General features: G+C 41.6%; 1 protein-coding gene across 1 annotated transcript in view; it reads right to left on the bottom strand.

The window, feature by feature from the left end:
• Positions 1–8,153: 8,153 nt before the first annotated feature.
• Positions 8,154–12,098, bottom strand: part of fam135b (family with sequence similarity 135 member B) — a 34,419-nt gene continuing 30,474 nt past the window's right edge. The window contains exon 20 of the mRNA XM_084032061.1: positions 8,154–11,917. Within this exon, the coding sequence (XP_083888187.1) occupies positions 11,712–11,917 (206 nt within the window). The 3' untranslated portion in view covers positions 8,154–11,711. The remainder of the gene's footprint in view (positions 11,918–12,098) is intronic.

Raw genomic sequence — 12,098 nt, 5'->3', positions numbered from 1 at the left:
TATGGGAGGGAGGGCATTAGCAGAGATGAGCAAAATTTGTGTACCGTGTCTCATCTTATAAGAGATCCGTGCAGAAACGACAACGCCGGCACATCTGCAGGAACCCAGGCAGCTATTACCTCCCCCCCCCCACCCCCGATCACCGTGCCAACAGGAGGCAGACAAGCATTATGGGAAAATGATGAAATAAGTAAGACAAGGCTGCACTACAGTGTGATTTTATGTGTGATTTCTCGTTTGTAATTAGCAGAAAATCACAAATATATATATAATATCACATCATCTCTGTTTTTTTTTTACCTTTTTTCTCGTGTTAAAGTTCAGTTGCTGCCATTTACAATCATTTTATTAACATTTTTCAACATGCATGGGACAGAACACTTCAATGTAGATTTATTATTGTATTTGTTTCATGATGAGTTTGTTACAAACTACTCGGTTTGTTACAAACTACTGAGTTTGTTAGACACTACTTTTGTGTATTTGTAGTTATTTTGCATTTTCTTCACCCCATATTGTTTATTTACTTGTACTTAATGACTGAGTAGTGTATAAGGGGTATGATTAAATAAGCTTATGCTACTCCTTTTAATTTAATTGTTTTGATTGTTGTTTAGTTTGTTTTGCGTTACTCGCGTTTGAAATAAAAACTTTCATTCATTCAAAATGTTTGTCCAGCCAGTATAGATGTTGGTTTTCACCTCTGATGCCGTTTAATTTGCTGCAATTTAGCGTTCAGTTCTCGTCGGTCAACTCCTTAGCGTTCAGTTCTCGTCGGTCAACTCCTTTCTGAGGCCGATTTCGTAAATATCCCCCCTTCTTTTACTTAATCCTTAACAAGTGTCTATCTTAAAACCCTGTTTACGCCCGCTGGGTCTCTGACAGCGTCGCATCCACGCTGACGGAGATGTTGCAGATCTGTCGTTTTATTCAAAGAAAACGTCTGGGTGTCAATTAAAGCTGCCGTCTGTGATCCCAGGCAGTAACGAATCCAAACCTCAGCGAAAAAACAAACTCTATTATACGGCGCTGAGCAAGAAGTGTATCCAGTAAAAAGAAAAAAATAAGCTGGACTCATCAACATTAGATACGTTGCTCCCAACCCCTTTGAAACTTTGTGTATAAAATAGGAAATAGAAAGAAAACAGACAAGCCGGGGATTTGTTTTGATGTGCTTTGAAGTTTGATCCGTTCCGTCACCTCTCTCGCAGCGCCGCTAAAAGGTCTCGCAGTAGCGTCTCGCTCGTGTTATTATGTAGTTATGTAAATAGCGGCGTCGTGGCCTTCTGCCTTCGATACGCTGACGAACTCTTTAGAGATGCTCAGGCTTTCATTGGTATTGTTGTTGTTGTTTTCCGATCTTATAGAAGGAGGTCAAAAAAACAAAAAACGTGGACTTTCACCCAGGAGAGCGCTGTTTGTGTCCCGCGTGAAACCGTTCGGAGCCGACTCGTTTTATCTTAGATTGGTTACGTAATTTACGTATATAAGTTACGTAACAGAATTTTTTTTTACATAACAAACATACTTATATCAACCCAAAACAAAAAAATACATGGACTTTCACCCAGGAGAATGCTGTCCCAGTCCCGCGTGAAACCGTTGGGTGTTGACTCGTTTTATCGTAGATTGGTTACGTAATTTACGTAAAATGCTTAGTTTACATAACAAACATACTTATATCAACCGAAACAAAAATACATGGACTCTCATCCAGGAGACCGCTGTCTGTGTCCCGTGTTAAATTGCTCACCAGCGGCTATATTTTAGATTATTTACATAATTTGCGCAAATAAAGTGCTTATTTTACGTAACAAACATACTTATATCAACCAAAAAAACTAAAAAATGAGTCAATTATGATTTATTTTATCAAAGTTTTGTTATGTAACTATCAACTGCATGTAAGTTACGTAACAAGTTGCGTTAATTTTAAATAACAAATGTACTTATTTTAACCAGGATCTTTTCGTAAACTAGCTCTTCGTTTTGCCTAAACCTAAAAATTAAACCTACATTGGAAATGACTTGACACTAGACAGCTAGCTAGAGCAGCATAGTTTGAGGCCTCCACTGACCAGGGATCAGCTGGTAATCAAAACAAGTAGTCAAAAAACCTGCTACAGCTCCACCTTAGGGAAGTCAAAGACGTCTCCACCTTCCACCGTCGACAAGAAACACGCAGAAGGAACACGAACGCATCAAATGTGGTGCAAGAGGAGAATGTGATTCTGCCTCAGAGGGGTTGTGTGATGTTGGGAGGAGGATCACAGCGGCCCTGACATCTGAAGACTGTGACGACGATTCCCGAGAGTCCTAGCGCCGCTGCACGGCGGAGGCAGATCCCGATGGTGGCGGGGGGGCAAACGGGGCGAATGGGGTGCGTATTTGAATACATGCGGCTATGATGTTGGATTTGGATGCATTTCAGAAAAAGCATACCATATGCACTTGTCACTGAGTGGATAATCCCGAGATATGCGGGATCAAGGTTAATCTGTCGTTAAAAATGAAATGGATTCACAACGTATCAAGACACGATATCTCTCTCGCTCAGCATATTTGGAGTTTTGCCAATGTAGCACATTTTGTTGAAGGACGAAAGCCATGATGACTTACTTGGGAGTCCACGCATCAAGCCTGTATGGATATTTTATTCCACCCCCCCCACACAGTATATCCTCTTTCACCTTTCTTTCACAGTCCTTCTTTTGCATGAGAGAGTGGACCTTTGCAAGGATCATCTATCATTACATGGGATTACCATTTCTTTGCATGCTGGGATCGTTTAGGATTATGGGGAGATTACTTCATATTTTTTTCAAACCTCCGTGCCAGATCTGCCGTTATCTTTTCCATCCGGCGGTTTTTGTTGGTAAGGTGCTGAATCTCCACCATGCTGAATGCTTCTTGGATGATTCCACATCCTCAGCAATAGTAACAAGAAAACCTGTGATCTGTGCTTATCCTTCTTAATTCCAATGATTTCAGAGAAAACCTACCTTCATTTTTTTTTCTAAATTAACCAAACAAGATTCCCACAAGACAAGAAAACGGCTGTTTGTTCTGTGTCCCGAAGGCTTTGAATGAGACGGAGCTGCCGTGCTGTGAAAGAAACACATCATTAACAATGCAGCCAGCTATAATGGGCGCGTGTGAAGGTCGTGTTCTGATGACATTGCCATTATGGAAACAACATATCACATGAAATAGGGAGGATAAAACGATGCATGAAGAAGGTGTCACTAGAAAGCAAAGAAATACAATAGAAACAAAAAGCTGTATACATGCATGTTGATAGCAAAAGAGATGTATTTTTTTTTTTTTTACTTTGAATTCTTAAATCCAAACATTGATGTCATGCTCGACATTTGTGTGAAATTATCACAATACGCATCTTGAGTTATGGACAAAAAATGTGTTTATTGACATCAAAGTAACCTTTGATCTCTCATCATTTCATTCTTGAGTTCAAGTTGTCATCCAAACCAAATTTTGAAAATGTACCTCAAGTTGTTTCTGAGATTACAGTCGCGACAAAAATTCCATCAATGCGTCCAGTTCTGTGTTTTTTTTGTGCCAAATTTAGGGAAAACAATTTGAAGACATTTTCCGATATCACAGATTTTACCAGACGAACCCAAAACAATAACACATCTGGCCCACGACTGTGTCATATTTGCATATTTATGGTTCAGTTTCAGAACCTCATGTCTTCATGCTAAGCCAGGCTACACATGTCCTCATGAGCTCCTTAAAAGTAACCTACAGTATCTGTGCAGACTTTAACATCATGTACCATGAAAATATTGGATGGTATTTATTGGCTCAGCTAACATTAGTTAAACGTTTCTTTGGAAATAAGCCTAAGTTTTTAGGGCGACAAGCTAAATAGTGTGCTAATGACGTAGCTCTGTATTCAGCGACACTGGGACTGACATCAATCTTCTCATCTTACATATTGCAAAGAAAGCAAATAAGCACATTTCACCCAAAAATGCTGAAGCGTTTCTTTAAATCTGCACCGTTCAACTAACCATCTCTTGTTCCCCTCCCTCTCTCCCCCCCATCCGAGTGTCTCTCTTTCTTGACAGACTTGTCACCCCTCCCTGCAGAGATATATCTGGTTTCAGGATCCACTGACCTACAGTTACAGCCCATCAGAGAAATGATATGGATGCGACTGGTGAAGTGTGTTCACAAAAGGACTCCCGATAAAAGGGGAGGTCACCTTGAGGAAAAAGGTGGGAAAAAAGGGAAAGTTCAGTAAACGGATTGTATTTTAGCCTCCATGTTTGTTGTCAATCGGAAGTTTTTTTTTTCTCGTCCTCTAACTGTTTACCGGAGACAGCAGGAGACATCTTGACACTTCATGGCCGGTGAGGATGCTACGGTAAACGTTAAATGTCTCCCGATCGATATCGTTAGCTCGTAGCTCTGCACTGTAGCGGGTGTCTCACAGCGCTCCGCTCATTAGACTGCTGTCTGACCTCTAGGCTTACATCAGCTCGCTGGCAGCGGATAGAGATACCCACACACACACACACACACACACACACACACACACACACACACACACACACACACATTAATCCTGCCGCTCTCGAAGTGCAAAAAAACACACACTTTCCTCATAATAAGACAAAATAACACCATTTTAAATGCGTTGTGTAATCTTTCATCTCGTATTACTGAAAAACTCACATTACTCACAAAATGGCTTCATTGCCAAACCTTTTAATAACCACAGCCGTGTGTCACACAAGGAGCAGAGAGTAGTAGCGCCATCTGCTGGAGAGGCTCCTCATGTCAGAGAATGGCAGGTGAAGGAATGGGAGAATATGTCCTTATGTCGCATAACATGCCACCATCTATAGGTCATCATTTACAAGGGATTGGGTCTCACTGACCCCGGAGTCCTCACCTGGTGATTAAATCTCCTTCTCCGGGAAGAAAGCACCGACATGTTTCCTGATCAAGACTAAACACTAATCGTGACATTCTCATTGAGAGAAGTTGGAAGTCCGCTCAGTAACAGATGACAGCCAAAGTCAGGACAAGCGAGATTTGAACTGTTTCAAACTAATGTTACACAACTAGCATGTGTTCAAGTGGAATGACATTTTTCAGTTTATCATCCCATTCATGTGTGAAAACAATGCAACATTCAGGGAACTCATGGTTGGGTTGGAAACGAGCACAAGACCTCGACAACATGGACACCGGTCTCCTTGGTGAAAGTCCTGTGTTTGTTTCTAAGCAGGCGGGACATGAACACTGGGAGGGATTAGGGTTTGATCGGATCTGTATCTCTGTGCAGAGCCGCATAGTTGATTGATGGACGATATTATTGGTTGAGATTTGTTTGTACGAGTATGAGTCAAGGTCATGATTATTTTCTTTTTTCTGGTAATAATTCTGTTAAATAGGTGCACAATATGATGTGATCTTAATAGGTAAAAAGGCATTTTTCTATTGTTATTGTTTCCGTAGTAACATATAGTTTTAACACGTTGACCACGTTTCATTAAGCGCCACCTTGTGGTTCACGCTTGTGGTGAAAACTTTTACTAGATGGGTTGATAGAGACATTCATTCCTCACAGATTCAAGGAGTTTGTTGATTGCTGGAATTTTCATCTGGTTTATGAATTCATGTATCATAAGACATTCCCACAACATTCTCTCTACTTTCTGTCTGTCTATCATTTCCCCTTCAACGCAATGCATGATGGTACATAGTGCTGGATTGAACACTAGAGTTTGATATGAGACTTCTATATTGGGGATAATCATTCAAAAAACACCTCAACATGGCAAACTCACTTTAAACTGTAAAGTGAGTGATTCTGCCGGTTTACAACACAACCTGCAAGCTTTCTTTGAAATCTAGTCCCATAATCAAACGAGAAGAGTTTAGAAAGCCAAACCCCCCGTTAGGATTGATTTACAGCCCTCACATCCCGCCTCATGGTGCTAGCCTCTAGTCTTCACTGTCTGCTGATCATAATAATAAGAACACTTGCTTCTACAAGCAGGAAGCCTGTTACAGTTCTCAGACAGAACCACCTTTCAGTGAAAACAACATAAAAACCTCAGAACAAACTGATTGTGCGGGAAGATCTGTAGCCGTTTGCTTCCCTTGTAGCATATTTTACCCTGAAAAAAGAAAAACCATCATCATCATCAAGACAGGAAGACATCCGTCCCAACCAGGACTGAAAACCCAGTTCTGTGTTGCTTCATCTCGCTGATATCCGAGTGTGAAATCCTGCACATCAGCGTCACAGGAGATAATGAGACCGTGTGAGAACTTATTACCTTCCCGGCTCCGACAGTTTCATGCAGCAATAATTACTCCCACTGGCGGCTTGCTTATTGACGACGCCTGCCCAAAGTATCCCTCTGGGACTAATGGTTTCCCCTCCCTTCAAAAGGCAAACAATGGAATGAACACCGCTTCAATCAACCCAGAGTGATGGATTTAATGACAAAATCATTTTCCCTCCACTTTATGGGGCGAGGAGGAGCGACACATGCAGAATACGATGGGTCTCGGGGGGAGGGGGGGTGTTGGTGTTGGCTGTAAACAACGGCGCTGCTTTGTTTTTGCTGTGATTTTGTGGCATGTGATGATAAGTGAATGTGACCGACCGATTGCTGTTAACGCGCTGCAAATGAAATGCATTACTATGTGGGAGCGAGGCTCCCTCGTCAGACGGCGACGCCGTGATGTCTTCAGGGGTCGGGGGTTGGAAAAATGACTTCTATTGATTTCGGTGGAGGGGGGGAGAGAAATGTGAGAAAACGCAATGTAGAGGGACTCCAACTAGCCCCTGTTGGATCGTGAGTTCAACATGCAGTGACAAATGGACGGCGGAATGAGAAGGAACACCCTGAAATCAAATTGAGTATGGATTGTTGTGGCCTAGATTTATGGCTCTGGGGGTCTCCCAAACAGTGGAAGTCATAAATTGATGCAGTTGGAACGGGGCGTCGGCGAGGGGATTGCCGCTACGATTCGTTTACTGCGCGTGTCATCGACGGACAATACAAATGGGCGAGTCGTCGTCGTCGTCCCACAACAGGGGCTCGTTAATAGAATATACACACAGACACGAGTTAAAGGGCCGTGACGGATCCGCCTCCGTGGACCATGTGGCCCGGGGTTGGCAGCTCCTCGGTGGGAACCCGGTCTGCAGGTTCTGGGTCTGATTTGGATCGGATGTTAGCACCCCTCGTTTTAAAAGGTGCTTTTCTATTATTTTATTATTATTATTAAGTTTCTAAAGCATGATATCATTCATCTGTGACATAGAGAGCAAACATTGTTGTCCAAAACTCTTATAAAAAACATTAATTAGCAATTAGCACAATTACATTTTTAAAACATGGGCTCTGCAGTTTGTTTTGAGTTGTCCGGCTTCTAATCCGCCACAGAAAATAGTTCCCAACAAATTAACTATTCCCTCCCGTTTGAGAAGCTTTTATCAGAAACTACATTAAAGTACGGATGTCTTTGTTGTTACAGATACAGAACTTTATTTATATCCGTTCTACAAAATGTAGGATTAAATATATCATGTTAGTATTAACCATCACACATGGTTGACTGCAATCAATCAGTCAGAGAGGTTATATAAGGGAGCTGCAGATCAGTGTGTGTGTGTGTGTATTGTGTGTGGAGAGTCAACACCTTCAGTTGGCTCTCTGGGTGTGTGTGTTTTTAGTTTTTACCATGTGTGTGTGTGTGTCCCAGCGACTCTGGGTCAAAGTGTTTTGTTTATGTGTGTGACTGTGAGTCACCTTTGTGAACCGATAGTAAATCTACATATGTAACAATACATTTGAATATATATTGACATTAATATCTGAAAAAACAATCCTGAATTATACATTTAGTATGTTGATATTTGAGGGGGTTTTTTTTCAGTTTCTAGATGAAATGTCAGTTTCCTTTTAAAGTGCATTTTAATTTTCTGAAATCATAAATATTTGATGTGTGTCACGATGGAAAAGGTTAAACTACACATTTAAATGGACGAGGCAAATGTCATAATTGATAGGAATACTAATATTACAGTACAAGTAATATACAAGTACAAACACGTTTTGAAACAAACAGGAAGTTAAAAAAACACAGAGTGAACAAGGTAATTCTGCAAAAGGAACATTTTTTATTTTATTGTATCTGTTTACAATAATACTATGCTATGTATGTATATATATTCATATTTATATTTTTACATGGAACACAAGCTACTTAGGAATACGTACAGTACGATCAGCAACATAGAAAAATAATAGTAGTAGTATTGGCACAGATGTAGTATTTACTTTACATGTTATACATTCAGCAAAAGAAGTGCAGAATTAAATAAATACATGATCCTCACAGTGAAGTCAGACTGTTTCTTCTTCTTTTTTACATTCAGTTCAAAAACAAAAGATGTTCCACACACACACACACACACACACACACACACACACACACACACACACACACACACACACACACACACACACACACACACACACACACACACACACACGGACAGGACTCTCAGTAAAGGGCAATCAAATACAAAAAAGGTTCAAGTCAGCTAGTTTTGAAGGTTGACAGGTCTTGCAAGGATCTATTGGAGTTATGGATCACCTCTGAATTACCTCTCAGTCATGACAGCAGCATAAATGTACAGTTAACGCCCGCAGTTACATATTTATTCGTACAAAAAGCAAAAAAAATGTTTTCTCCACAGAACTGTGTAGATACATTTCACACATCACACATCTAACGCGGCGCCTTAAAGTGCAACCTTCGCCGTGCGGCCATCCATCTCCAGAAACCATTCCAAACCCGTAGTCGCCCTTGACGACGGCCCAATCTCAATACCTACAAACACTTTCTCTTTTTTCTCCTTTCTCCTCCCTCCATCGATTCCCGTTGACCCCTTTGGGTAAACACGCATGGCCCCAAACGCAAACAAGCTAAGCCTCATCCATATACAGTATGCGTGAGTGTGGGTCGGGGGGGGAGGGGGGGGGTTGAGAAATGATGCATGATGCATGGCGGCTCCCGCGGATCGCTTACACAGCGTTGCTTAGTGGCCTTTTTGGGAGAACGATGGCTGCATCCTGAAGGAGCCCATTTGATTAGAGTCAATCACGGTGACACGCTGCAGCGCCACGGCAACGGGGAACAAAACAACAGCACTTGGTCATCTTTTGTACTCTTTGAAGAGGGCACAATGCTTGAATGGCCGAGACGGACGGCCGCGGTGACTTGTTACAAGTGCCCTTCAGATCTAATGAAAAAAGGGCAACAAAATAAATAAAAAAACACATGATAAACGGCTGTTTGGACTTGTAAAGCGAGAGGAAGTTGATCCAAGGTTGTCAATAAAGTGCACTTACCTCAAACCAGTGCAAAGGTTAAATATATCTCTCTATATGTACATAATATGCAGCAGATGCACGACCATCGCTGGATATGAGACGTCTGTAGCGACACTGTGATTACAGATTTCAAACGTCTGAATGTAAACACCATTTTGATGGACAGCTGGGTGATGAGGGACACGCTCCTCACTCAGTGTGCTGGAAAACAGCTCTCGCGTCACGCTCGGCTCTGACAGCCAAGGTTGCGGAGGGAAAAAATAATCACGCAACATTTTTGTTTTGATTGAGCTGATGAGATGAGCGAGATATGGCACCGTGTAGGTTTCAGTAACGTGAGACAGCCGCGACAGACAGTGCTTCCCTGCTTATCAGCATGCATCATATTGAAGTTGGCTTTTATAGAAAATGACAGCGTGTGAGGGAGAGTCTTGGCAGTGGGGGGGTTTCAGCGTGAAAAAAAGTCATCCGGTTTTCCAGAAAACAAAAGCGACGACACCCTGATTTGCCGTTTAAAAAAATAATGAGTGCCTTTTATGAAATCTATCCTTCTGTAGACAATTTTAATTTACATTTTTTTTTCAAAAAGGCTCATTAAGAACGTGATGGCCATTAGACCATTAGAGTTTACTGTATTATCATGGTTAATGAGTTCACATTATATGTACACTGTTATTATATCTCTAAGCCCGATTTCTGTCACATTCAATCACATGATTTAAGGAATAAAACGGAAATAAGTCTTGTATCTTAAATGTGTTGAAGTGGGAGATTAGCTTCAATATATCTTCTCAAACGAATTGACCTTTTGCTGAACCACTCGTCAAATCGTTGCTTAGTAACTGTAACTATGCACGACAGGCCTGTCAAGCTTTGCATTTCTACACGTTGAAGTTTTATTCAGAGAGTTGCATGTGAGTTGCAAATCTTAGCATGTGCAGCTAACTAGCTTATAGCAATAGCCATTTTTCCAAGGTCAAGGTGCATGTCGTTAAATAACGAGGTCACAGCTTATATTTTACAAAGCACATTTGCTGGGTACTACTCTTTGAGGTGAACCCGGTCCTGGATGCTATCGGAGTTCAGGCTAACGTTAGCTGCTTTGTCTTTCTTTGTCTGCTTAGCTCTTTATTGAATTTGCAAAACTGAATCCTCCATCGTCCGACTCGTTTTTTGTTTTCAACGTTAAAGTGAAAATACAAACGTGTATCTAAGCTCAACAGTCAAATGTGGATATGTGAGAACGAAATAACAGTCTGACCTACATTCCTCGGTAATGTGTAGTCAGCTCGAGAACCAACCAACTCATGGAGCTAATTTTAGCTAGCAAGCACAAGTTGTCATGTATGACTACAAAACCAAGAAGATAACCTGCCTTTTTGTGAAATCAAGGACTCGTTGCAAAAAAATAACTAAGAAGTTCGAGTAGAAATCTGACACGGTTTTCATTTTAAGGTTTGTGTCGTCTGGAAAGCTTGACAGGCATAGCAGCAGTAACTAAGGAGCAAATCAATCAATCGGTGGATGCTATCAACTAAAATGTGATGGCTAACGCAGTTAGAAAGATACTGTATTGCTCACATATTGAGCTAATCAGGATCAATGATGTACAATTAAACACAAATATGTGGAAACAGCAAATGTCTTAATTACTGGGGTAACACTTCCGCCTCCGTTGCACACTTTCATTCGATACGATTTGATGAGGACAACGACACACGGAAGATCACAGGTAGATGGACTACTTTACACTGCAGATACACGAGCAGATTCAAAAATAAATAATTTTAAAACAATATATTCATTTCTGTATAAAGGAACCATTATTTGTACAACAAAATACTTAATGTACAATCAAGGGGATAAATGCTGCCTGTCTATTGCCACGGCCTCTACGTGTAGCTTAAGATCGTCGGTGTGACCCTCGAAGAAGAATTCAAACAGCCATACAGAAGGCTTTAAAACCAACTCTAAAGGGAAAGAAGTTAAATGCTTTTAAGTGTTCCTCGCCGACTCCGGTTGCCGATAAGGCCGTAAAACATCTACGATCAACCCTGTGATGGATGTCAGATGTTTTGTGTTTGCATGGCTACGTGTCAACCTCGGGAGTATTTTCAACAGTCGCAATACACTTTTTTTGTTTGTTTTTGCTAACAGTCCTAACAAAAGGGGGGGGGGGGGGGTGATATACTTGCCTCTCGGATACCAGGGATTATACACGTTGAATATACTTTACAAAGTGAAGGAAGGATCTTATCCCCCTAAATCTGCTCCGTCGGCCACCCGAAAGGCTTCGTCCTGCACTTTTTTTTTGTTTTACTTGAAGTAGTTGAGTCCCGCCACCAAGAAGAACTTCTCCAGGAAAAGCTCAGAGTCCAAGACGGCGATGTGGGCCGCCCGGCCGATCAAGGTGTTGGCCGTGTTGGGCAGAGCGTGGAACACATTCTGGCGGATCAGCCGGCACTCTTTGGCCTCCACGAGGGGCTGCAGGAGGTTGTTGATCATCTCGGTGTAAACGGGCCCTTCGGTGCAAAAACATTGAGGAGAGTTTTGGATTCAGATCACAGGCATGAAATTCTGAAGTCTGACAAATAATCAGCCCCAAAAAACTGTTTGAAAAACAAGATATTTGTCAGGTTTAGAGATGCTGGTTGGGAGCCTAGATTTTCATCCCTCCAGCAGATCCAGATCAGAGAAGTGTTT

Source organism: Eutrigla gurnardus (assembly GCF_963514095.1).
Source record: "Eutrigla gurnardus genome assembly, chromosome: 17".
Classification (NCBI taxonomy): Eukaryota; Metazoa; Chordata; class Actinopteri; order Perciformes; family Triglidae; genus Eutrigla; species Eutrigla gurnardus.
The sequence above is the reverse complement of the archived record's forward strand: the minus strand, read 5'-3'. Positions and strand labels throughout refer to the sequence as shown.